At 38.8% G+C, this 27,931-nt stretch overlaps 2 protein-coding genes across 3 annotated transcripts in view; one reads left to right on the top strand and one right to left on the bottom strand.

Annotated features, from left to right (window-relative positions):
• The window catches only part of LOC311608241 (putative ankyrin repeat domain-containing protein 26-like protein), a 149,904-nt gene that overhangs the window by 18,735 nt on the left and 103,238 nt on the right, over nt 1-27,931 (top strand). The window lies entirely within an intron of this gene.
• On the bottom strand, nt 88-22,329 carry LOC311608240 (uncharacterized protein). 2 transcript variants are annotated; one of them, XM_084800601.1, is made up of 6 exons: nt 22,168-22,329; nt 15,594-16,058; nt 13,981-14,226; nt 11,670-11,918; nt 5,907-6,158; nt 88-739 (listed from the first exon to the last, which is right to left on the bottom strand). In XM_084800601.1, the coding sequence occupies exons 1-6, from the start codon at nt 22,315-22,317 to the stop codon at nt 209-211; spliced, it is 1,893 nt and encodes a 630-aa protein (XP_084656727.1). In that variant the 5' UTR covers nt 22,318-22,329; the 3' UTR covers nt 88-208. The 2 variants fall into 2 exon arrangements, with proteins under 2 accessions (XP_084656727.1, XP_084656728.1); XM_084800602.1 differs by having other exon boundaries at nt 5,907-6,098.

The raw sequence follows: 27,931 nt of genomic DNA, 5'->3' as shown, positions 1-27,931 counted from the left end.
ATTCTGTTGACCAATGGGGTTAGGATCACTGGGATTTGGACATGAGCTCTAGGATAGCCAATCACTGTGAAGACCAGTTTACCTCCTTGAGGGAAGTGTTCGGCTGCAATGCACCATAAAACTTCCATGAAAATACTTATGCTGGTGGATCCGGACACAGGGCTCCCTTCACTAACCAGAGACATGGCAAGCAAAGGACCAAGACCCACTAATCAGAATCCAGCTCTGTGTCATTAACATGAAGAGTGGTGAACCCTGTGCCTCCAGCGGGATCAAGGGTGGTACTGGTGCTCATGCTTTTTCTGGACAGGTCAGTTGAATGTGCAGCATCAACAGCTAGGTCAGTATCACTAGCAGGGTCCTCAGTGGCTTGGGGACCACAAAGAGCAGCAGATTCAGCACAAGTGCTGAGCCTGTTACCATTGCCTTGAGCAAGAAGACAAGAGTCAAGAGCCAGGTCAGCACCGTGAGCAGGATCCACGGTGTCAGCTGTGAGGTGACCAGTAGCAGGCTCACAGTCAGTGTGTGGCTGGCCCCTTTCATGCTCAGTGCAAAGATTTAAAGCAACTGGGCAAACCAATTCAGGCTTTTGAGCCTTGTCCATGGCATCTGTGTCACCTGCATCACCAGTAGAGGCAGCAGGAGCTATCTTCCTGTGTCCAGTAGCCCTCAAGGCTGGAAGTCTACGCTGAAAGAATCTAAAATGCGGTTCATACAGATGAGTCGACTTCTCTTCAACCTTTAAAGAAATTAAGAGATGTTACAGTTCATTAATTTTATGATTTCCATTCATTTTAGCATGTTTTTTTTGTTAATGTCACTCTTGATGTCAGTCCCAAAATATTTGTGGCTCAGTGTAATTTAGTCATTATTACAGCCACTGATATCCTATAACCTCTGCTTCCTTTCTGCTTAAGGACATGGTCTAGAGTTTACAGAATCCTCAAAATGGGAGAGAAGTCTTTCTCCACTCTACTGCATCAGTCCTTTACCCATGGCCTTTCAAAATGGCCCACTGGGATCCTGGGATAGCAAAATAATGAAGGTGAATTCTGAAATGAATGAAAAAGTGTGCAATTACCCAAAGCAGAGGGAGCTGCTGAGCTGCATGTACAGAATCTGAAGATGCCTTCCAGCCTCTCACTACTTAACCATAAATGTCACATGTGTGAGTGCTGGTCTGTTCCAGCTCCACTGTGGCAGCTCAAAGGAGAACAGCTCCCATACTCACATAGATTGGAATGCTTGGTCCCTATTGGATGTAGCTATTTTTGGGAAGAAGTAGGAGGTGTGACGTTGTTGGAGGAGATGCTTCTCTGCAGGTAGGCTTTGAGTTTTCCAAAGACTAGTGCAATTTCCACAGAGCTATCTGCTTCCGGTTTGTGAAGAAGGATATGAGCTCTCAGCCTCTGCAGCCCATCGCCTGTCTGCATGAGGCCATGTTGGTGATGACACTGTAGGTTTCCCTTTGGAACCATAAGCCTTGCAACAAACAAACACTTCTCTCTATACGCTGCCTTGATCATGATGTTTTATGCAAGCAGTAGAATGTTACTAATACAACCATTGACTACTTTCACTAGGAGTAATATGACGAAAGTCTAAAGTTTTTATTTAAACATCTTAAGGGATGTTGCCCAGTGTGACAAACAGAAGACATAGTTCCATAATGCTGGCTTACGAAGGATACTCAGAATACCCACTGAATTAATTAGATAAATTAAGCAAGGGAATGTTCTGAAAACAATGTAATGCTATTTGGAGGGTGCAAAGCTTCATATCCATTTGAGAGCAAATAATGTGGAGAGGGCTTCCTCTTTCTATACAACACAGCGGGACTTGATACATAACAGCCTACATTTTCCTTCAATGTCAAATATGCTGATGCAATATGTCACTTCAATGAAAACTTCACACATTCTAAAACTTATCAAGTATCATCAAACAATGCAGCACAGAGGAGATAGAACAAAATACCTTAAGGGGCACTGATGGGAACGGAAAGTAAGAAAAAGAAGTATACATACATGTGCGTAAAAACTCTTTGTTCAAGAAACAACTTTAAGTTATTTCTTAGAAGAGAGCTGGCAAACGAACTTCTTTGATGAAGAATGTAAGAAAAACGCTGGAATATTGATAAAGCTGGGTTTTTTGTCTTGAACAATAAAAAGCTTTGCAGAGGGAGGCCCTCCAGGAACATCTCATATCTGAAATTAAAAAAATCTTACTTTTCAACATGGTGGGATTACCTTTACATCTATTGCTCATCTCGAGCCATCAGATGGGGGTTCTTTCTCGGGAGAAATGATATTTTCAGTATTCTCAAGTCATTCAGGAACAATCTCTTTTGAGTCTTTTCTGATGTGCTCTCTACGAAGTTCATGCTGCAGTTCTCTCTGCTCGGGTATTGTTGCCTCATCTCGTTTCATAGGAGACCGAGATTGTAAACATGGGCATTTAACATTGCGTTTCTTCTTTATTTTTTCTTCTGGAGTGATTTTCTGTAGGTGAGGGAGTGAACGGTTACTCCGACTGATTCAACCTCATGACTCTTATGTTTACTTGTACCTGATTAAACTATTTTTTGTCCTCTTATTTTACAGGATATGAGCAAAAAAATGGTGCATAGAGTGCAGGTCTTCCATGGTCTAGTTGCACTGACTGTACTGTTTATAACTTCCATAACAATATCTATTTGATATGTGGAAATATTATCAGAATTTTTAATGAATGAGTCCAGTAGGCTCATAATTTAGAATACTTTGTCCATGCTTTGTCAGTCTTTTTTGCTAAGGATTGAGAGGCATGGCCTTGTTCAAGGAGGTGTGTCACTGACAGTCTTCCCAAATCCAACTCTGCCTCATGCTTCTGGATCAGATACAGTCTCTCAGTTGCTACTTCAGTACCATGGCTACCTACTTGCTGCTGAGGTCACAGGCACGAGCCATGGAAACTGTATGCCATCTGCAATTCAAATGCTTTCCCTGTCAAGTTGGACCTGGTGTCCTCTCACAGCCACTGAAAATTCTGAGTCTATAAAGTATATTAAGAATCACTGTGTTGAAATCTGCTCCTTTTACATCTCTCAGTATAGACACTGAAGACACCTGGAGACCATGTGGCAGAAGGAATTCTCTACAATTGGCCTGAATGACTGGTAATAGGAAACTACATCTCTAACCCCAGTGACTGATCTTTTTACTTCCACTTAATTTGATGTCTGTTCCTGACAACTTGCTCACAATACCAGTCCATACACAGGAATTTGTGGACAAATGGATTGAACCAGATATTGTCATAATGACTGAGTTCACCCAGAAGCAAAAAGAGTTAAATGGTATATACTCACTTATATCGAGACACTAGTCCAAGGGGTACGTCCCCATGAAAAACTTTATCTACCAGGAAAGTGGGTCAGAAGGGAGGATATCCTATTGAGACTTTAGGAGTGAGAAACGTGGGAGAATGAGGAAATAGAAGGATCCAGAGGGTCCTGGAAAACTACAGGCATGTCTGGGTCCTGGGATCCTCCAGAAACTATGGCACCAGCCAAGGAAAATATAGGCAGTAAACTGCGAACCCCTACCCAGACTAGCCGATGGACAGGACATTCTCTACCATTAAGTGGACAAAGAGATATGACTTTCACACAAACTCTGGTTCCCCATATTTGACCATGTCCCATGGATGGGGATGCCTGGTGGCTCTCAGATGAAGGATAATAGGTCACCAAGAAGAGAATTGATACCGTATGAGCATATACAGGGGGAGGAGGTCCCCCTCTGTCACAGACATAGTGGAGGGGAGTAGGGGAAGAAAGCAGGAGGGAGGGAGGAATGGGAGGATATAAGGAATGGGCTAACACCTGAGATGTATTATGAGTAAATTGACAACAATAAAAAAAAGATCGCTGGCAAAGGAACTTCTGTGATGAAGACTGTAAGAAAAACGCAGGAACATTTAAAAGGCTGGGTTCCTTTTGTCTTGAACAATAGACAGCCTTGCAGAGGGAGGCCCTCCAGAAACATCTCATATCTTACACTAAAAAATCTTACTTTTCAACATGGTGGGATTACCTTTTTATTTATTGCTCTTCTCGAGCCATCAGATGGGGGTTCTTTCTCAGGAGAAATGATATTTTCAGAATTCTCAAGTCGTTCACGAACAGTCTCCTTTGAGTCTTTTCTGATGTGCTCTCTACGAAGTTCATGCTGCAGTTCTCTCTGCTCGGGTATTGTTGCCTCATCTCGTTTCATAGAAGACCGAGGCTGTAAACATGGGCATTTAATATTGCGTTTCTTCTTTATTTTTTCTTCTGGAGTGATTTTCTGAAGGTGAAGGAGTGAATAGTTACTCTGACTGATTCAAGCTCATGACTCTTACGTTTACTTGTACCTGATTAAATTATTTTTTTTGGTCCTCTTATTTTATATGATACTTGCAAAAAAATGGTGCATAGAGTGCAGGTTTTCCATGGTCTAGTTGCACTGACTGTACTGTTTATAACTTCCATAACAATACCTATTTGATATGTGGAAATATCATCAGACGTTTGAATGAAGGAGTCCAGAATGCTCATAATTTTGAATACATTGTCCATGCTTGGTTATTTTTTTTTTACTGAGGATTCAGAGGCATGGCCTTCTTCAAGGAGGTGTGTCACTGACCATCCTCCCAAATACAACTCTGCCTCATGCTTCTGGATGAGATACAATCTCTCAGTTGCTACTTCAATGCCATGCCTGCCTCCTTGCTGCTGAGGTCCCAGGCACGAGCCATGGAAACTGTATGCCATCCGCAATTCAAATGCTTTCCCTGACAAGTTGGCCCTGGTGTCCTCTCACAGCCACTGAAAATTCTGAGTCTATAAAGTATATTAAGAATCACTGTGTTGATTTTCTGCTCTTTTTACATCTCTCAGTATAGACAATGAAGACACCTGGAGACCATGTGGCTGAAGGAATTCTCTACAATTGGCCTGAATGACTGGTCACACGAAACTACATCTCTAACCCCAGGGACTGATTTTTTACTTCCACTTAACTTGTTGTCTGTTCCTGACACCTTGCTCATAATACCAGTCCGTACACAGGAATTTGTGGACAAATAGATTGAACTAGAAATTATCATAATGACTGAGTTCACCCAGAAGCAAAAAGAGTTAAATGGTATATACTCACTTATATCGAGACACTAGTCCTTGGGGTACGTCCCCATGAAAAGCTTTACCTACCAGGAAAGTGGGTCAGAAGGGGGGACATCCTATTGAGGTTTTAGGTGTGAGAACTGTGGGAGAATGAGGAAATAGAAGGATCCAGAGGGTCCTGGAAAACTACAGGCGGGTCTGGGCCCCGGGGTTCTCCTCAAATTATGGAACCAGCCATGGAGAATATAGGCAGTATACTGCGAACACCTGTCGGGATCAGTCCATGGACAGAACATTCTCCACCGTTAAGTGGACAAGGAGATATGACTTTCACACAAATACTGGTGTCTTATATTTGACCATGTCCCTTGGATGGGGATGCCTGGTGGCACTCAGAGGAAGGATAATAGGTCACCAAGAAGAGACTTGATACCCTATGAGCATATACAGGGGGAGGAGGTCCCCCTCAGTCACAGACATAGGGGAGGGGAGTAGGGGGGAAGGAAGAGGGAGGGAGGAATGGGAGGATACAAGGATGGGCTAACACCTGAGATGTATTATGAGTAAATTGACAACAATAAAAAAAAAAGATCGCTGGCAAAGGAACTTCAGTCATGAAGACTGTAAGAAAAAATCAGGAACATTGATAAGGCTGGGTTCCTTTTGTCTTGAACAATAAACAGCTTTGCAGAGGGAGGCCCTACGGAAATATCTCATATCTTTCACTAAAAAATCTTACTTTTCAACATGGTGGGATTACCTTTACATTTATTGCTCTTCTCGAGCCATCAGATGGGGGTTCTTTCTCAGGAGAAATGATATTTTCAGAATTCTCAAGTTGTTCATGAACAATCTCCTTTGAGTCTTTTCTGATGTGCTCTCTACGAAGTTCATGCTGCAGTTCTCTCTGCTCGGGTATTGTTGCCTCATCTCGTTTCATGGAAAACCGAGTCTGTAAAGATGTGCATTCAACATTGAGTTTCTTCTTTATTTTGTCTTCTGGAGTGATTTTCTGTAGGTGAGGGAGTGAACGGTTACTCCGACTGATTCAACCTCATGACTTATATGTTTACTTGTACAAGATTAAATTATTATTTCGTCCTCTTACTTTACAGGATACTAACAAAAAAATGGTGCATGGAGTGCAGGTCTTCCATGGTCTAGTTGCACTGACTGTATTGTTTATAACTTCCATAACAATATCTATTTGATATGTGGAAATATCATCAGAAGTTTGAATGAATGAGACCAGAAGGCTCATAATTTTGAATACTTTGTCCATGCTTGGTCAGTCTTTTTGCTAACGATTCAGAGGCATGGTCTTGTACAAGAAGGTGTGTCACTGACAGTCTTCCCAAATCCAACTCTGCCTCATGCTTCTGGATCAGATACAATCTCTCAGCTGCTGCTTCAGTACCCTGCCTGCCTACTTGCTGCTGAGGACCCAGGCACGAGCCATGGAAACTGTATGCAATCTGCAATTCAAATTCTTTCCCTGACAAGTTGGCCCTGGTGTCTTCTCACAGCAACAGACAATTATGTGTCTATAAAGTATATTAAGAATCACTGTGTTGAATTTCTGCTCCTTTTACATCTCTCAGTATAGACACTGAAGACACCTGGAGACCATGTGGCAGAAGGAATTCTCTACAATTGGCCGGAAGGACTGGTAAAAGGAGACTACATCTCTAACCCCAGTGACTGATCTCCTTACTCCCACTTAGTTTGATGTCTGTTACTGACACCTTGCTCATAATAGGAGTCCGTACACAGGAATTTGTGGACAAATGGATTGAACCAGAAATTTTCATAATGAGTGAGTTCATTCAGAAGCAAACAGATTTAAATGGTATATACTCACTTATATCGAGACACTAGTCCAAGGGGTACGTCCCCATGAAAAACTTTACCTACAGGAAAGTGGGTCAGAAGGGAGGACATCCTATTGAGACTTTAGGTGTGAGAAGCCTGGGAGAATGAGGAAATAGAAGGATCCAGAGGGTCCTGGAAAACTACAGGCTGGTCTGGGGCCTAGGGTCCTCCTCGAACAATGAAACCAGCCAAGGAACATATAGGCAGTAAACTGCGAACCCCTATCCAGATCAGCTGATGGACAGGACATTCTCCACCATTAAGAGGAGAAGGAAATCTGACTTCACAGAAACTCTGGTGCCCAATATTTGACCATGTCCCATGGATGGTGATGCCTGGTGGCACTCAGAGGAAGGAAAATAGGTCACCAAGAAGAGACTTGATACCCTATGAGCATATACAGGGGGAGGAGGTCCCCCTCAGTCACAGACATAGGGGAGGGGAGTAGGGTTGGAAGCAGGAGGGAGGGAGGAATGGGAGGATACAAGGGATGGGCTAACACCTGAGATGTAATATGAGTAAATTGATAACAAAAAAAAAAGATGATGACTGGCAAAGGAACTTCTGTGATGAAGACTGTAAGAAAAACGCAGGAACATTGATAAGGCTGGGTTCCTTTTGTCTTGAACAATAAACAGCCTTGCAGAGGGAAGCCCTCCAGAAACATCTCATATCTTACACTAAAAAATCTTACTTTTCAACATGGTGGGATTACCTCTACATTTATTGCTCCTCTTGAGCCATCAGATGGGGGTTCTTTCTCAGGAGAAATGATATTTTCAGAATTCTCAAGTTCTGAACAAACAATCTCCTTTGAGTCTTTTCTGATGTGCTCTCTACGAAGTTCATGCTGCAGTTCTCTCTGCTCGGGTATTGTTGCCTCATCTCATTTCATAGAAGACCGAGACTGTAATGATGTGCATTCAACATTGCGTTTCTTCTTTATTTTTTCTTCTAGAGTGATTTTCTGTAGGTGAGGGAATGAACGGTTACTCCGACTGATTCAACCTCATGACTCTTATGTTTATTTGTACCTGATTATATCTTTTTTTGTCCTCTTATTTTACAGAATACTAGAAAAAATTGGTGCCTAGAGTGCAGGTCTTCCATGGTCTAGTTGCAATGACTGTATTGTATATAACTTCCATAACAATACCTAGTTGATATGTGGAAATATATTCTGGTGTGTGACACCGTGCTCACATTGCTATTTCTATCAAAGAAATATTTAATGTGAAGGTTCATGTATCATTTAGAGACAATAAACAAATGGGTTACAAAAACATATACAGAGTAAGACTAACTTACAATATAAATATATTGTAAAGATCAAGGTTAGCTGGAAGTTATGACAAATCCTTTGTGTTGTACATTTTGTTGACACTAGGTGTAGCATCCTGAACTGTAGCCAGTATTCCCCTAATTAAGCTTACAAATATTGATGTGGAAATAGAACTTTTATAGTACAAATTCAGTAGGACTTTCTTGTAGAGGGAGGACTTCAAGACACATTTCATGTTCATGGGCAAAGTTCTCTAAAGCTGAGTGACATCCTGAATCCTAAACTTATGTTTCTAAGGAATACTATCAACAATTCAGACAACCTCAATTCAAGTCAGTACTAATAATCTTGTAAACAGTAATGTCTTTGTCATGTTCTACAACAAAGTGTCTGTAAGTAATTATAGAGGCAAAGTAAGTGATATAAAGAAGTAACATTGGGTTCTTTGCACACTGACACCCATGTATGCCTCACCAACAGGGTAAAAGTCTGTAACACTGGCTGAAAAAGCACATGGTTAAATTCCTTAACTATGACTAGAAACTCTCATTGATGAGGGTTCTGCAACTTTAACTGATATTGAATTCAAATTCACAATTCTTCTTTACATGGATTTAAATATTTTCAGCTCTAATAGGAGTTAGTGTACCTATACACCTCAATTATAACACAAGGTTTATTTCCAATACTGTGAAGGTGCTATTGCAGACTGTTTAGGATGATTAAGTAATACAAGTTAATTGTTAGTTGATCAACTCATGGACATATCAATTACTAGTCTATTTTCTTCACAAGAGTGCACACCCTAGCTTTGACCAACAGATACAATTCTATAGATAGATAAGGTAGAGTTGGATAAGAACCTCCAAAACCCCAGAGACCTACACAATATGGCATTTAAAGATGTTTCTATGATCCTAAGGATCCTTTGAGAATAAGACAACACCAAGCCTTCCTCAGAGAAGTTGATGAACATCAAAGAACCTCCTATGGAGATGGCTTCAAATGTGGCAAACCAGCCACTGGGAAAAATGTTCTCCTTTCTACCACAGACAGAATTCAGACTAAAAGTGGGCAAGCTTGCCTGGAGGCAGATTCAGTGCCCAGACACTGCTAAGACATGGTAAGCAAGTCCACAACTTTCCTGTTCCACAAATATGTCTTCCAGATAAAATGGGCCAGAAGGCTAAAGATGATGCTCCAATGTTATTGGGAGTTTGGGTGACTGTCTAGGCAGTGAACAGCCTCTGTCATTTTCTCAATTTGGATACTGCTAACCTATACTTCCTATTTATTCACATAATTCATTTTATTCCTTCTCTAGTTCCTATGGGGTTGCAGACAGATAGTTTAGTTTTACAATTAATCTTATTTGCTAAGGATTTAAGATGTATTTAGGTCTAGATAGAAAATTTTAAGTTGATAGGGATGGATTCAACAAATACCGATTGGCATTCAGAGTTGTAGACTCATGAAGAAAGGGAAGATGTTTACTTCAAGGTTGAAAAATACTATGAATGTAATATTTCTATAATTCTTATTTGTTTCATGGTCCTTCTTGCTGGCTGTAGTTTATTGTATATATGTTAAATATAAATTTATATGCAACAGCACCAAATATATAATAAAAATTTGGAATGCAATGTTACACAAGCATTCATAGCTCGTTGTGATGACTGAGCCAACCACTCATGGCTGATTAGAGCATAGTCCCTAGGGGATATCCTACTATTATCATCCTCCTATATGGAAATACTATTAAACTGTTGCCTAACTTTTACCCTTAGGCACATTGTGTAGTGCATCTCTCAACCACCACCAGAGATGATTTTCCTTAACCTACAGAACACTTTTCAAAAACTCACGACACCAGTTTGGCAGTATACATAGGATAAGTTTCTATGGAGTGCTCCCCTCTCCATTACACAGCTCTCTATATCACAGTCTGAAATCTATGGGTCTATAGAGCATATTAGAATAAAGGGAAGAAAATAGTGTAAGAGCCACTGGCAGCAGCTGTCCAGAAAGAGCAACAACAACAAAAAAGAGTTTTTGATGCCTATGACAGGGCTGTTGCACAGAGGAACTCACAGTAACTATGAACACATGCCTAAGCCATTCACACCATCAGGTCAATCAACATTACAACAATATTGAAGGCTATGCTCATGAAGTCCCACCCTTAGGTGAGGAGCTTTATGTTACTTATAGCTGCTGAGGGAAGAGGAGTCAGTTTCCTTCAGGAATAAAGCCCTATGAAGTTGCACATGACCCAGTCATTTTCCTACTCCCTGCACACAAAGTGTCCTGATTGTTTTTTGTATAGAAAACATGCTTTTGGGAAAAAAATAGATTTGGTGGCAAACAAGGAAGATTTGGAGGGGATCCTGAAGTGTAGTTAGATCTGATCAAATTTTATTATTTGCATATATAACATTCTCAAACATTAAATTAAATAAATTTTAGAAATATGTATTCCTCATCAATAAAGACAGGATACAAGCACCGAACCTGGTGGCTGGGTTATGCAGAATAGTTGGAGCTATTGATGACTAGCTATGGTTCAGTATTTCAAAATAATTTGTAGGATGTTATTTGATGATATATGATGTTATTGAAAAGATGGAGACAAGAGCTGACGGGATTGAGTAATAGGCAGACAAAAGTAAGAGCATTGTTTTTACTTTGATATGAGAAATTTGTGGGACTCAGAGGACTTGGAATAAAGAGTCAAATCAGTAGAGTAGAGGGAGATGGCCTTACATAGAAAAGTGACATCAGTACAAGGATCTATGTATCTGTAAATGTATACATAAATGCATGTCTACAAAGAATTGTGAACTATAGGATGTGAAATTGCAGAGGCAGAAGAGCCATGGATTCAGTTATGAAGTGTTGCAGGGCTTTCCAGTAGAATCACACGCTGCTTCCCAGTCTTTAAGTTATGGAAACCATTGCTTTGGTTTACTACACCTTGGACATAGCCAATATGGAATTTCTAGCTAGGTGATTATTTTGTAGTTTCTAATGTACTCACCTTCATGTCAGGCATGTTAGTTCCTTTCATTTCCAGTGTAACCACTCTATAAGTCTTTTCTCATCATGGCCGTTGTCATTGTTGATGTTTATTTTATAAGAATTTCCCTCAATTGTATAAACAGCTTGTAAACTTTTGTTTTTTATATTCATAGTCTATTTTCACTTACCGTTTTTAGCATAAGTAAGAAGAATGCAGCTGTGAATGTGGGTGTGAATGAGATGCAGGCCATGCACAAAGCTGTGTCCTGGGCACTCTCTAGCACTACAGACAAGGGCTAGCAGATGCATTTTGCCCTCAAATAAGATGTGCTGTTTTTTTATTGGAATTACCTTTGATCTTGTCTTTTCCTTAGAGATATGAAGTTGACTTTCTTCCTTGGGACAAACAGTATTTTCATGTTTTCCAATCACTTCACAAATTTTCTCCTTGAAATCCTTTTTAATGGTTTCCTTGAGATGCGCACACTGTGATTCTCTGTCTTCCTGCTCTACTTCCTGTGCTGTCTTGGCAGCAGGCTTCTCTGACTGTCCGGACTTGTCGTCACGTGTCTTCTTTAGTTTATGTTTTTCATGTATTTTCTGGAAATGAGAAGATACATCATTTCATGTTTCGGAGATGTTTTTTAAATGACTCTGTCCCTATATATTGTAGTGTATATATGAAGGAAAAGGAGCCCCTACTTAATATTTATCAGTTGAAGACCTTCATAAGTGCTCTGCTACCCACACCATCACTAGCTATTAATAAAAAGTGAAAACAATTTATTTTCATCTAGTGTAAGAAAAAAACATGAACCAGCATTTTAAACTTAGTATTGATTACAGTGTTTAAAATAAAATTACTTTAGTTGTTAAATATTCCAAAACCTAAGTTACTTGATTTTCACATCACGAAGGACACCTCATGTGAAAGATATTGCCTTACTTTACCTAAAAATGTTGATCCCTTACAGTGCAGTCAATCCCTTTTTCTGTTTATAAATAAGTAGGTAGTAGGCAAGTCTAAGTTATTCAGGACCCAAATCACCAAATCAACATCGAAAAGCAAAACAATTTTGCTTTATATTATATACAATATAGTATACAGTTAATAGATATAATGTATAGTTTACATTCACCAATCATATATTACAAAATGAATTTGCTTCTTCTAAGAGAAGAGGCTGGGAGTTGTAAATGTTTGGGGAAATAAATGAAGGAAATGGCCACAGAAAACTGCTTCATAGAAAGCTGTAAGTAAATTAGAGACCCATGGAGTCAGAAATGGAAAGAAAGAGCAAAACTAAATGAAGAAAAAGCTCAGGGCAGAAGCAAATCGCTTTGATGAGTTTAAAGAGAGGAGCGAACCAAACAAGACTGTCCTCCCAAGGGAGACTAAGTGGTAGCAGAACACAGACTAAAGTATCCTTTAGATTAGACAGCATGACAGTGTCCTGCATGCATGTAGGGTATCTGCACTGTGTCACCTTCTAACATGACCTAACATGCACATGAGATAATGAGCACGGTATCTGATGACCTTTACCAGTTTCCCTCAGTATAATCAAATATGTAAAATACTATAGTGTGGTTCCTAACATCATTCAGTGAATCTGTTTTCTCCAGAAGGAGAGACATGTTAAAACTACAACAGGGTGACTGTAGATGCTTTGGGGGAGGCCTGGAGTCCAGGTTGTCCCCTCCTTCTGTGTTTCAATGCAGTTGACCAGCTGATCTATGTTAGCATGGAGACAACATCTGACAGAGGCCTTGAAGAAACAACTGCATGTGTATGAAAGGAGGAAGTGGCCTGTGCAAGAGCATGTGGATTCAAACAGAAAAACATTTGTAACTATAATTTACCCTTAAAATGCAAGCTTATGCTGAATTATGAATGTGTTTGGTGTGAAATGAGCCTTTATTGGAAAGAGGCAAGGGTGTTTCTGCAGAGGACGGTGGTCTGCAGAACAAGGGTTCAAATGATAGTCCCTAACTCTATTGTGTCAACAGAAGCCAGGGCTGGGTTAGGGAAAGGATGCTGACCAATCATGGCAGACATGTAGCAATGCTGTAAACACACAGCTGCTTGTGCCTTTCACCATGGAACCAATTGTTAAAGAGTATAGAGAGGAGGAAACAGAAAAAAAGGTGAAGGGAAATATTTTAAATAAGAACACCAGTGGCAGTAAAGTCAAGGGATCCAGTCACCTGGTTACATATGGGTTTCCATTATAATCAAATGGTTTTTTAAAAGTCACAGAATTCCCATCTTTGAATGATGGAAATCATGACCTTTTTGGTAAAGATGCCTAAGATCCAGTATCTAAGGTTATGGTGTTATTTGTCTGGAACACATAATAGTTTCTTTTATTAAACTGTAAATCTTGTACTGGTCTTTATTATTATTTCTCTGTATTACTACTATAAAAGAAGTCACTGCGTTGATCTTATTGTCACATTTGTCCTATTCATTACAGCCTAACATTTTTCACTGAAGCTCTACAAGGTGAGAGGGAAAGTTCCTTGGACCAGGGAAATGCAGACCATGTGCACAGCTACAGTCCTGTTGTCTAGATGTTCTCTGCAGCTCTGTAGACAGACGCTTACAGATGCATCTTCCTATGCACAAGAAATCCATTGCTTTTAAATTAGAAGTAATTACCTTCAGCTGTTTTTTTCCTTTAGCGATATGAGGCAGTTCTTTCTTCAAATTTGTATCACATTCATTGTTTTCAAAAGACTCACAAAGTGCTTCTTTGATGCCTTCCTTTATAGGCTCACAGTAGGAGTCTCTCTGCCTGCCCACAGTTTCTGCCTCAGTTTGCATGAGGGACTCTTGCGAACATGGAGGGGCACTGTCATGGCCCCCTTCATAGTCTTTCTTCATTTCTTCTTCTAGAGATGTTCTCTGCAGGATAGAAGATGGAGGGTCAATTTGCTTGTTTTCCCAGCAGAAGTTCATTTTTTATATGATAGTTTTTTAAAATTACTCTCTTCAGAAGTCACAGGGTATAAACACAGAGAAAGGAAAAGGCACTTAACATTTAACAGTTAAACTCTTTATATATGTCCATTCTGTCTTAAATCACTAAGCTCTGATTAAGAATGGAAAATGCCTTATCTTCTTCAATGAACTAAAACTCACGAACATGACCTTCATTGTGTCAGTGTTGTTTGGAAGAAACTATGTCATAATGTGTCACATATCCCAAAACACAAATTACATGGGTTCTAACATGAAAGAGAAATTCTCACATGTAAAGATATCAGCTCACCTCCCTCTTTCCTCAAAGAGCTTGTCATATTGCTCTTCAGGAGTATTTATTAAACAATATTTATCTTTCTCAAGTTAATAATATTTATGTCTCAAATTGATGACTCTCTTAACTATACACAGAAACAGCATAAATGACTTTTAAGTACTACAAGGATTTTTCCTTCATTTAAAATTTAGCTTACTATTTTAAAAAGTTTAGCAAGTTTAACAAATTTTCCTTCTCATGAATAACTTTTTTGGGGAAAATTATACATTATTCTTAATAGTACATATAAACAGCGTGTGAGACCCCACACCAGATATTAAGATCACAGAGTTCTATTGAGTGTGTTCAACAGCTAGAGACACTTAATTATATGATTTCAGATGGGAGGAAGGTGTCTATTCAAAAAGGTTTGTGTACAATAATTGCTGAATATAGCCATATATGCCTATTACTCAGTGAGATATAGGTAAATTAACACAACATAGGAACAGAAACTGTCAGAGAGATCAAGTCTGTTAAACTGAAATAGCTCTGCATCAGTGTAAAGTGTTTTTTAAAAGACCAGGGAGGAGAGATAAACAAATACAACTCTCTGTCCAAAGGACTCGAGCAGCAGGCAATACACACACAAGTTTCACTCAGACTACACGCTGTCACAGTGTTGTGCATATCTTTGGGCTGCCTGTGCTACTTCAAGTCCTAATGCAGTCTACTGTCTTCTTGTGCCCATGTAGTGAGTAAACAGACTGACACACTACCTCCACAGGTACCGTTGATGAAGGTGAGGTTCTCTTTCTAAGGATTGGCACTTATTCAGGAGCCTGCTTTGTCTGTCAGCAGAGAAAAGTTAAAATCATAGAACTAAGTTACCAATTGTTCCACTTTGCAGGATGCTTGGCGCCGAGAACTTTGCCAGCTTCAGTATTTCTGTGCTATTGACTGCAGGCTCAGGCACAAGGGTGTTTCTTTCCCCTGTAATGAAGCACAGGTGTTTCCAATGAGGGGGACCTACCTGTAAGTCTGAGGTTCTTTTGGAAGTGTTAGGTCGTGGTGTTTCTTTAGGACAAATGGTATCCTGGTAATGTTTAATCTGTTCGTGAACCATCTCTTTCAATTTGTTTCTGAGAAGTTCCTTCAGTTGTAAGTGCTGCTGATTCCTCAGCTCCTGCAGTGTCTCCTCCACCGGCTCTAGCAGTAGAGCCACCTGCTCCATAAAGATTTGCCTTAATTCATTCCTGAGTTGTCCCAGGATTTCATTTATAACCTTGTTGGGGAGTTCCCTCATCCTTGCATCCTCATGTATGGCCAACAGCTCCTTCAGGATTTCCTTTATGTCCTTTCTGAGGAGTTCCTTCTGTTCTGCATGGTGCCTATCAGCTTCCTCCTTCTTGTCCTTGTTCCTCTCCACAGAATAATGTCTTGAAAAATAAAAATATGCATCTTTGTTTTCATGTTTCTTCTTTTCTTCAGTCATTTGCTGATGAAGAGAAAAAAGATTAATTTGCTTGGCTTTATTCTAAGATTTGTTTCTGTTCTTGTTTGGACACACATGTTTTCAAAACAGTTTGGTCCTTATATGTTGTAGAAAGCACATAGGAAAGGTAGGAAGCACATTTTAACAGTCCTGCTTCTTCGTTTTTTCTACTCACAGACGACTAGGCTGAAAATAATTTGCATTATCTAACATAGGGGGAAATGTTGAATTGGCAAACTTTCTTGGTATTGCTTGAAATACACTTATAGTATGATATGGTAAATTTTCCAAGAAGAATGAATTGCATAATTTCATGGTTACAAACCAGTTCTTGATCACAGATTTCACACACACCCCTACCTAAAAATTAGACTGTACATGTGAATATCTTTCTGGACATCAGTAAAACTAAATTATATAAATGATTAAGGATCCAAATCAGTAAATACATTCAAAAAGAAAAACGAACTCCTATATTTACTTTCAAGGACACATGTGTACCAAGTTCAGTTTCTACACTGTTCTAATTCTAGTAGAGAGAGGAGATAGACAGTAGGCAGTGTGCGCAGTAGCCTGTAACTTTAGAGAGTCTTTGGTGCCTCAACAACTCTAAGCTGGCCCAGTCTTGAAAATAGGATATGTATTTGTTAACCTGTGGTGTTTAATAAGGGTCCTTGTCACCCTGCTTTAGATAACTCCATTTTAATTCTTATATGTATGCATATATATGAATGCATATATACATACACACATCATATAGAAATATGTATGCATAATATATAGGTAAATATTTACACGCTCTTTTTGCAGAGCCACCAAAGTAAGTGTATCTGTGTTGATTTTATTTCTTGTACACACACTGGAGACAATTAGAAATGAAGAAAGAACTAATTTTATAAACCTAGCGTGTGTGTGTGTGTGAATAGAATGAGACTACAAATTTTAGTCCGGAGGAATGAATGCTTTTTCACTTACTCTCATGTGCTAGCTATTACAGACACGCTGTTCATAATGTCAGTCAGTCAATCAAGAGGCTTTATCTTACCATACATATATCCTCAAGGGACACTGTAAAATGGAGACAGTGTAAAATATTCAGAATGTAATTTGCCTCAATTGTAGATAGTCTGAAGATAATGTTTATCAGGAAATTACTAGATTCTAAGAGTTTGTTGTCATCCTCACCTTGATGAGGAGGCCTGGTGGTACTTAGAGGAGGGTAGCAGGCTACCAAGATGAGACTTGATACAAAGGATCCGATGCAGGGGGAGGAGGTCCCCCTCAGTCGCAGTCATAGGGCAAGGGAATAGGGTGAAAGCAGACAGAAGGAGGAATGGGAGGATACAAGGGATGGGATAACAATTGAGATGTAATAAATATTATCAATAAAAATAGGAAGGAAGAAAAGAGAGTTTGTGGCTTTGTATATGTATGCCTGGTTGTCTTCATGCGCACCATGTATGTGTTGGAACAGTTAGAGTCAATAAGGAGGCATCATATCCCTTGCAATTGCAAGTACAGTTGGCTGCTCATCACTATGTGGGGGCTGGAAACCAAACCAAGGTTCTTTGGAAAGAACAGTAATGAGTTTAAATTCTGAGCTATCTCTCCATTACTATAAAATAGAATTTTTATATTTCACAAGTGGGTATTTCTGCCTCATAAACTATTTCCAGATACATTATATGGAACTCATTAGTCAGAAATATATATACAAAGGCGTATGATGGGAATTCAGATAGGACTGATATGGATTGCATACAGAATCATAGAATCATAAATATGCCATGTCATGGAGACATTTTTGACATGAGAATAAAGAGACAGATATAATATGATTGACACTCATGTATGACCTACCAAACACAACCACTATATGCTCTATGGAAATATGTTTATAGTACAAATGAAGTCCAAGGATGTTTTAGTGTTGGACACGAACCCAATGTTTTATTCTAGGAAAGGATTGCAACACTGAGGACTTGGGAGGAGAGAAGGAAAGGGGAGTAATGATGCAATTATATCATTATTTTAAAAATATTAATTAGAAGATAAAGCAAAAATTAAATCTTCAGCAAACAGATACACATGTGTGCCTTATATAGATGGAGACATTTGTATAAGAACACAGATAGACACTATTCAGTGACATAGCTTGAAACACACTTGGGTCAATTCCATATAAAACATTGGAAATCTACTTGTTGAAGATATCTATGATTCAGTTTGTGTAAGCAGCTATTTCTTCTTTGGTGATTTGGTGTTGAGTTAGTGTGTACAAAAGAAATATGTGAGGGTAAAATCTTTTCTAGTTCTAATCTCCAAAGAGCTCTAATTTCTCAATAGAGCTGTAGGATAACGTTGGAATGATAACTCAAAAGACTCCTCTGTTTGCTTTCTGATGCTGTGATTAAGAAGACCCATTCATGTTTAAAGTCTTGGAGAGATCAGATCAGGGATACAAGGCACGTTCCTTATTGTTTTTTTATCCCTTTAAAAATTTTTTTTATTAACTTATTCTTGTTACATCTCAATGGGTATCCCATCCCTTGTATTCTCCCATTCATCCCTCCCTCCTATTTTCCCCTTACTCCCCTCCCCTATGACTGTTCCTGTGGAGGATTTCCTCCCGCTGTATATACTCATAGGGTATCAAGTCTTTTCTTGGTAACCTGCTACCCTTCCACTGAGTGCCGCCAGGTCTCCCCCTCTAGGGGACATGGTCAAATATGAGGCACCAGAGTTCGTTTGAAAGTCATACCCCACTCTCCACTCAACTGTGGAGAATCTTCTCTCCATTGGCTAGATCTGGGTAGGGATTTAAATTTTACCGCATGTATTTTCCTTGGTTGGACAAGGCACATTCCTAAAGGTAATAAAGGCTATATAGAGAAAGCCAATAGCCAACATCTGACTAAGTGGAGAGAAATTCAAGAAATATCAGTAAAATCAGGGACTAGACAAGGCTGCCCACTCTCTCCATATCTCTTCAATATAGTTCTTGTAGTTCTAGCTAGAGCAATAAGACAACTAAAGGAGATCAACTGATGCACATCAGAGAGAAGGAAGTCAAATTATCCCTATTCACAGATGGTATAATGATGCACTGAGTGACCTCCCAAATCCCACCAGAGAACTCCTGCAGCTGATAAACAATTTCAGCAAAGTGACTGAATAAAAATCAACTAGAGTATATGTACAAAAATAAAATAGTTAGATAATAATCTATTACAGTGAGGACATAAGTTATCTTCATTTTATAGCTGATGAGTTGAGGTCCAGAAGTGTAAACGAGTTAGCTTATGTTTGATTCTTCACCTCTATAAGTCTAAGCAATACAGACCCAAAGTACACTTCTAAGGAAAACTTAATGTATCAAAGAATAGTTTGGGAAGAACAGATATAAACAATGACATAGGCCAGGCATGATGGGGCATGCCTTTAATCCCAGCACTCAGGAGGCAGAGGCAGTGAGACCAATGTGAGTTTGAGGCCAGGCTGTTTTACAAAGAGTGTATCAGGACAGCCAGACCCATGTCACTGAGGAATCCTGTGTCAAAAAACCAGAACCAAAACAAAATTTTATTGTTGTTGAATTCCATTCTCCATTTTTAATTGATATATTTATTTTGAAGATGTCTGCTTTTTAAAAAGTTCATTATACAATTAGGGTAACTACACACTTTACAATAGACATAAGTAATATAAAGTATCTAGGAGTAACTCTAACTAAGCAAGTAAAATACATGTATGAAAAGAACTTCAAGTCCCTGAAGAAGGAAAGTGAAGATAATATCAGAAGATGGGAAGATCTCCCTTGTTTGTGGATCAGAATTAGCAAAGTAAAAGTGGCCATTTTACCAAAAACAATTTACAGATTCAATGCAATCCTTATTAAAATATATACACGAATCTTAAAGATGTTGAAAGTTCAATTCTCAACTTAATATGGAAAATCAAAAAACCTAGAATAGCTAAAACAAGCCTGTACAATAAAAGTTCCTCCAGAGGAATCTCCATCCCTGATCTCAAGCTGTACTATAGAGTACAGTAATTAAAACAGCATGGTATTGGCATTGCAATAGGATGGTTGATCAATGGGATCCTTCTAAAGACTCAGAAATAAATGCATCCACCTATGGGCACTTGATTTTTGATGTAGAAGCCAAAGCCACACAATGGAAAAGAGACAGCATCTTCTACAAATGGTGTTGGTCTAACTGGATGTTGAAATGTAGAAAAAAGCAAGTAGATCCATATTTATCACCATGCACAAAATGCAAGTCCACGTGGATTAAATACCTCAACATAAGGCAGGAGACACTAATTCTTTTAGAGAAAAAAGTGGGGAATGGTCTTGACTCCTTGGCACAGGAAACAACTTTCTAAGCAGAACAGCAACAGCCCAGTCTCTACAGTCAACAAACAATATATGAGACCTCATGAGGCTGAGAAGCTTCTGTAAGGCGGAAGAGACTGTCAACAGAATAAAGTGACAGCCCAAAGACTGGGAAAAGATCTTTACCAACTCTACATCTGACAAAGGGCTAATATCCAAAATATATAAAGAACTCAAGAAAATAAACACCACCAAACCAAATAACCCAATTAAGAAATGGGGTTCAATGATGATACAAAATTGAGCCAGTTCAGAAGGAGATGTAATCTTCAAGACATGTGGGATGAGTGTGATCAAAGGACATTATATGAAATCCTCAATGAAATAGAAATAAGTAAGCCTAGACAGATTTCTGAAACATTGAAAGTAAATCATGATAGAGGGGGAAAGACCAGCATTTTTCACTTATTTTCATACTTAACTCTTTAACTGCAGAAATATCGTATCTTTTTAATTCCATTACCTGATTCATTGCTTTATAGCGAATAAACCACTGCTCTTTGGAATGACTATATTTAAGCAAATGTCTAATATCAAATTTCTAGTTACCAATTTCCAGATTCTCCAAATCACTATAAATTAAACCAAACTAAGATGAACAGGCTAAATTTTGCTGTAGCAAATGGGAAGATTAAAGACTATCAAAAAAGCTTCTGCCTGGAGAAAAATACCCAGCCACGCTCAGATGGTTTTACAGCCGATTTCTCTTTGACATGTAAAGACTTATAGTCAGTCCTTTTTACATTACTGAAATACCAAAAAAAAGAAGTAACAGAGGAAGCCTTTCTAAATTCCTTCTGTGAATCCAAATATACACTAATACAAAAAAAGCAAAAGACACAACAAAAATAATATTACAGAAAGAGCAAGGATAATGCAAATACAATAACTAATAATCTTAGAAAATGAATAGCGTATTTATATACCAATTACAAGTGTGCTGAGAGAGATATTCTGAAAACATCTCCATTATAAATAGTTTCAAAAAACATATCTAGAAATAAAAGTACCGTCCTTGTCGATGAGGCCTCATCAATGAAAGAATTGAGATACAAGGAAAAAATATGAGAACAATATTAGAAGATGCAAATATCTTACATGGTCATGGATTGGCAGATTTCAACATTATGAAAAATGGCACTCTACCAGAAGTCATCTAGAGAGTCAATGCAATTTTAATTGAAATTCCAGTGGCATCCTCAGAGAGACTGGTAAAAGAATTTTAATATTCATATAGAGGCACAAAAGAGCCTGGATACCCAACATAATCCCAAGGAAAAAGAACAATACTGAGGGTGTCCCCATACATGATCCCAAATTATCCTATACAGTCATAGTAATAAAATCAGCATGGTACTGACACAGAGGCAAACTCAGCCATCACTAGAATAGAATAGAGATCCTGATCATAAGGCCTGCAATAAAAGCCACATGGTTTTTAACCAAGACACCAAAAATTACACATTGTTGTAAAAGTGGCACAAAGGTAAGGGACTAATCAACCTGTTTTGAATTGTATCTGAGACCTGTTCCCCAGGCAAGACTTCATTCTTAGCACTGAAAACCACAGCAAAAGCAATGGCTTGGGAAGTGACAGGCTCAAGGGAGGAAGCTAATGGTGTAGTCTTGCTAAAGGCAGATGTTGTTAAATGGCTTCCTAAATATGTGTGGTTATTACCATAGAACAGTAGTTTTCTAATTTGTGAGGATTACCGTGGAGTGTGTTTCCTCTTCAGCGGTCCTAGGTAGGTGCTCTTCCACAAGAACATTATCTTCAGTATTCTTAGAGAGACCACAAACCATCTTTGTTGCTTCTTCTTTGATGGGTTGGTCTTCCCGAGTGTTCTTTTGCTCCATCAACATATCCCCACGAGTGTCCTCCCAGGAGGAAGTTTCGGAGGCACAGACTCTCTGTCAAGTATCTTTATTGCTGAGTCTGGAGATGCATTCTGCTGATTAGAAGATGGATGGTTAGTGTTCTTGATATCATTGCTAAGTATTCTGCTGGTGTTTTCATTTAGGAGTATTTGTTTTCAAAATGACTTAGTTCCTCAGCTTCAGGTGGTATGTGCACAGCAAAAATATTAACAAATTAGTGTTTAAGAATAAAATGTCTCTGTATATACTGAGCTACTCACAAAAGGCTATCATGGAAAAATGATAATAAATTATACTAGCCTAGAATAGAAGCAAAACCCAAGCCAAAAAATAACAGTACAGATTGGAATAAATAAACATAGGTATACATTAAGTTTGTAAAACATTGAATTTTATGGTTTTTAGCATGTCAAAGAGATCCTTCCATTAAAAGATTTTACACAACTCTATCTGAAATGTTGAAAACTGACTTAAGACAATTGAAACCACAAGGCAGATGTAGCTCTAAGAACCTGGCAGGAGTCCATCAGAACATGAAACTACAGATTTCAGGCCCCAGTAAGGTCGTCCTACTCCTCAGATCTAGCCTACAGGCCATCAGTGTCACATTGCTCATAAGTGCAACCATTGAGGTTGTCTCAAAGTTGAGCACACCTTCACCTTATCAGGAAATTATACACATGAAAGCAGAAAGGGAACTCAAACCAACAAAAGTGCCTTGAGTATAAAAGCTGTTTATGAAAATAAAATTTACCTTCAGGTTACCATAGAATGCAATACTTTATGTTTATCAATATTTCTATGCTATAGTTCTTTTTTAACCTAAAGTAAGTAGAGGTTCTTTCTGGGGACAAACATTAGCTGAATATGTTCTAAAAAGGTTTTAAAATCTTTTCTTTATACTTGTTCTGGATAGCTTGCTGTGATGTGAAAACGTTGATAGAGGTTTTACAGACACACATTCACTGCTGTTTGTCTTCATTTCTGGCTCTTCAGATATTTCAAAGCTACTTTATTTTTTAGTAGTCATGGGGTATGGACAATAGAATAGTAAAGAAAAATTAACAGTGAAATCTTCAAATATGCTTATCTATTCACATATTACTAGAACATCAATCACTACAAAGTAAAAATATTTACACTAGCCTCGAATTGAAGAAAATGATGAACTTAGAATCTTGGCCTTGTCATTGTGGTTTGGACTAAACTTATGCTTTAACATTTCCAGACCATCTATAAGATTGATTATTTATATTAGTAGCAACACTTTCATCAATCTTTGTCACCTTTCATGTGAAAGTGAACATTATTTTCCATTTCTTTTTTCCTTTAAATAATAAACACTGAACTAATTACTAGTGACATCCTTATCATAGCACCTGGGAAACTGCTTTAGTAACCTATTTGTCCACTAGTCACACTCAAACATCATGACAACAGAACTTACAGTTTATACACACACTCACTTTCAGGATCCAGGAACACACCTCTAGCAGGTCATGGTTATGAAGTAGCTTTGAAATGAATATGTACTTTCTAAATAAAATTCTCCTAATATTTCTAATCATAGGATGAGGCACAAGTGGTTTCAGTATGTTTTTTAATGGCAATCATACTAAAAATTAAAATGTTACTCTGTAGTATGAATCATCCCTTCCAAAATAGTTGATTAATTGGAGAAAACCCACATAGTGTTTAAATGGATGAGGAATTTTAAATGTAATCTTAGTGGAATCAAATAAAAAACATAGTGCAAGCTCTTCATAATGCAAATGTTGATGGACAGATTACAAATGGCTAAAGATGCACAGTTTCTTTTTAGGCTAAATACAGAGGCCAAGAAGGAAACAGAGGACATGCTCTTGTCATGTAATCCTTAAATAGGAGTGCCCAAGGCAAGATACAACCTACCTGTGTTTATGCTGCTAGTAGAAGCACCTGAGAAATTCTTGACTCACTAAAAGAACTGGACCCATAAAATATATTCAGGTCTATTATCAAGTCATGTTTCAATATCATACTAATGTGAATTTATTCAGGCAAAGCATCCTCAGCCAGACATCAAATATACTCAATGAAAAAAGAGCTGTGCTCAATCTTCCACTCACTATGTGTTTTCACTCCATTCTCTTATTTGGCTACACTACCTTCAAGGACTTACTGCTCACTTGGAATTTACCCAAAGTTCCACATCTATAAAACGGTTTCCTCTGAACAACTTTCCACACAAAATTGAGAGAGGTACACTTCTTTGTATTCTAACAAATTTATAAGAAAAAATATTTCACAAATGAGTATTTTACCTCGAGAGCAGAAATACTGTCACTGTCCTCTCTTGTAGGCCCAGGAACATCAGGGTCAGGTTTGTCTGTGATCCTTTAGAATAAAAATGTTCAGTAATGGGTGGGTTTGTTTATTTCAGAAACTCTGGTGAAATATCCATTCCCTATATATTAAGTGACATGTCTCCCTTTATGCAATTCAAAGTCACCAGATCCTTTTAAAGATTTTGGTTGTCTTTGTGAGCTTAACATTTCTCAATTTATAAAACATTCAAGAAAGACTAAATCACAGTTCTATTTTCTTAAAAAGTCAGCAGCTTCAGAAGTGGCTAAGACAATAAGAGTGCATGCTGGCCACACTCAATGACCTAAGCTTGAATTCTCACCGTACAGGTAAAAAACCTGGCCATGCATTTGTAACCTAAGTACTGTGGGTGGCAGAGACAGAGCAAGATGGTGGCTTGTTGAATTCAAGTCTAACTCCAGGTTCAGTGAGACACCTTACATCAACTGGACAGTGTAGAGAGGGATAGAATAAGACCCCAACATTCTCCTCTTCCCTTCAAACTTGCACACAGGAATAGGCAGAGCACGTGCCCACACACACACACACACACACAGACACACAAACAGAGAGAGAGAGAGAGAAAGAGTGAGAGAGAGGAAGGGAGAGAGAGAGAGGAAGGAAGAGAGAGAGAGAGAGAGATGGAGAGATCAGTAGCAAGTACATTCTTTTGCTATCTGAATTGAAATAAATCCACTGCCTAAAACAAGTAGAAAATTGGGTATATATTTCTCCAATGGCTAATTGAAGTTAAAGACAAAGCATTGTATATCCTTTCTATTATCCACACCTGTGTAAAGTTTGAGTTATTTATGTAAGTACCGCAAGCAGCACATCTGGTACAAAGACTGCTTTAAGGGATCTCTCTCTCTCTCTCTGTGTGTCTCTTTCTCTCTGTGTCTCTGTCTCTCTGTCTCTGTCCCTCTGTCTCTCTCTGTCTGTCTGTCTGTCTGTCTGTCTGTCTGTCTGTCTCTCTCTCTCTCTCTCTCTCTCTCTCTGTGTGTGTGTGTGTGTGTGTGTGTGTGTGTGTGTGTGTGTTTATAAAACAGTGGATATCAGTGTTCTTCCTCCTTGGATGCTGTCCACCACACAAGAGTGTCTCACTGAAATAAGAGACAAATATGTCCTTCAAAGTTGTTTTTTCAGCAAACCTTAAACTGACAATGAAAATTCTGCCTCCTCAGCCATGCGCATGTGCATGTACAATCATGCCCGGATTTTATGTGTGCTGTGGCATCAAACTCAGCAGCTCTGGTTTACAGACACTGCACTTCATTAACAGCTCTCTCCTCAACCCAAAACTGCTACTTTTTAATGTATACTTTGACATTTTCAGTTCCTCCAATTAGGCAGTCTAAACAGAAACAGCATTTTCAGGACTCTGTTCAACTAACGATTTTAATGTCTTGTGATTATTGATTATTTCCAGATATACACAAGGAGATGGCTATTAGTGGGTGAAAAGCATAAAGAATATCATATCCTGATGGGTGTAAGGTGGAATCTCAGAGTTGTTTTGATTTGCATTTCTCTGATGTTTAAGGAGGTTGAGCATTTCTTTCAGTGTTTCTAGGCCATTTGGTATTCCTCTGTTGAGAATTCTCTGTTTAGTTCCAAGCCCCATTTCTCAATTGGGTTATTTGGTTTGGTGGTGTTTAATTTCTTGAGTTCTTTATATATTTTGGATATTAGACCTTTGTCAGATGTAAGGTTGGTGAAGATCTTTTAGCAGTCTGTAGGCTGTTGCTTTGTTCTCTTGAGAGTGTCTCCTGCCTTACAGAAGCTTCTCAGCCTCATGAGGTCCCATTTATTGATTTTTGACATTAATGCCTGGGCCGTTGGTGTTCAGGAAGTTGTCTCCATTTTACACCCATCAGAATGGCTAAGATCAAAAGTTCAAGTGAAACTACATGCTGGGGAGGATGTGGGGGGGGGGAGAGGAACACTCCTTCATTGCTGATGGGAATGCAAACTCTTACAGCAGCATTGGAAATCTATCTGGTGCTATCTCAGAAAAATGGGAATAGGGCTTCCTCAAGACCCAGCTATTCTACTCCTTGGAATATACCCAGAAGATGCTCCAGCACACAACAAGAAAATTTGCTCCACCATTTTCATAGCAGCCTTATTCACAATAGACAGAACATGGAAACAGCCTAAGAGTCCGTCAATAGAAGAATGGACAAAGAAACTGTGGTACATATACACTATGGAACATTGTTCAGCTATTAAAAACAAGCAATTCCTGAAATTTGTGGATAAATGGATTGAGCTAGAAATGATCATAATGAGTGAGTTAACCCAGAAGCAGAAAGACTCAAATGGTATATACTCACTTATATCTGCATATTAGCCCAAGGGGCATGTCACACGAAAGCCTTCAATTACCAGGAAGCTGGGACAGAGGGGAGGACATCCTATTGACACTCTAGGTGAGACAAGAATGGGAGAATGGCAAAGTAGAAGGATCCAGAGGGTCCTAGAAACCTACAAATAGAACATTATGATGGGCAGATTTGGGCCCAGGGGTCCCACTCAAACTAAGGCACCAGCCAAGGACAATACAGGCTGTAACATTTAAACCCCTACCCAGATCTAGCCAATGGTCAGAACATTCTCCACAGTAGAGTGGAGAGTTGGATATGACTTTCTCACGTACTCTGGTGCCTCGTATTTGACCATTTTCCCTGGAGGGGGAGACCTGGTGGCACTCAGAGGAAGGACAGCAGGTTACCAAGAAGAGACTTGATACCCTATGAGCATATACAGGGGGAGGAAATCCCCCTCAGGAAGTGTCATAGGGGAGGGGAATAAGAGGAAAATGGGAGGGAGGGAAGAATGGGAGGATACAAGGGATGGGATAAGCATTGAGATATAACAAGAACAAATTAATAAAATAATATATATCTTGGAACAAAAAGAATACCATATCGATTTGAACAGAAAGGAAGGTCCTCTTGCCACATAATAATCAAAACATGAAATATACAGAATAAAGAAAAGTAGTACAAAATTCAAGGGAAAAATACTAAGTAATATAGAATACATACCTGAATTATCAATCAGTCTCAGAAAGTCAGAAAGGCATGGGTAGATGTCTTACAGACTCTAAGAGACAAGAGATGCCAGCCAAGACTGCTCTCCCATTCACAATTTTCAATAGATGGAGAAAAGAAAAAAATCCATGATAAAGTCAAATTGAATCATTATCTACAAATCCAGCCACACAGAAGGTACTAGAAGAAAAACTCCA

The sequence above is a fragment of the Acomys minous genome (assembly GCF_964271855.1).
Source record: "Acomys minous genome assembly, chromosome: 11".
Lineage (NCBI taxonomy): Eukaryota > Metazoa > Chordata > Mammalia > Rodentia > Muridae > Acomys > Acomys minous.
The sequence above is the reverse complement of the archived record's forward strand: the minus strand, read 5'-3'. Positions and strand labels throughout refer to the sequence as shown.

What these genes read in the sequence shown, in the direction of transcription:
- LOC311608240 (XM_084800601.1), bottom strand. Translation starts at nt 22,317, where the DNA reads ATGTTGATGGAGCAAAAGAACACTCGGGAAGACCAACCCATCAAAGAA. An exon ending in AAAGAACCTCAGACTTACAG is followed by an intron (nt 14,227 to 15,593) that starts GTAGGTCCCCCT and finishes TCTATCCTGCAG; the next exon opens with AGAACATCTCTAGAAGAAGA. An exon ending in GAAGAGCAATAAATGTAAAG is followed by an intron (nt 740 to 5,906) that starts GTAATCCCACCA and finishes ATTTCTTTAAAG; the next exon opens with GTTGAAGAGAAGTCGACTCA.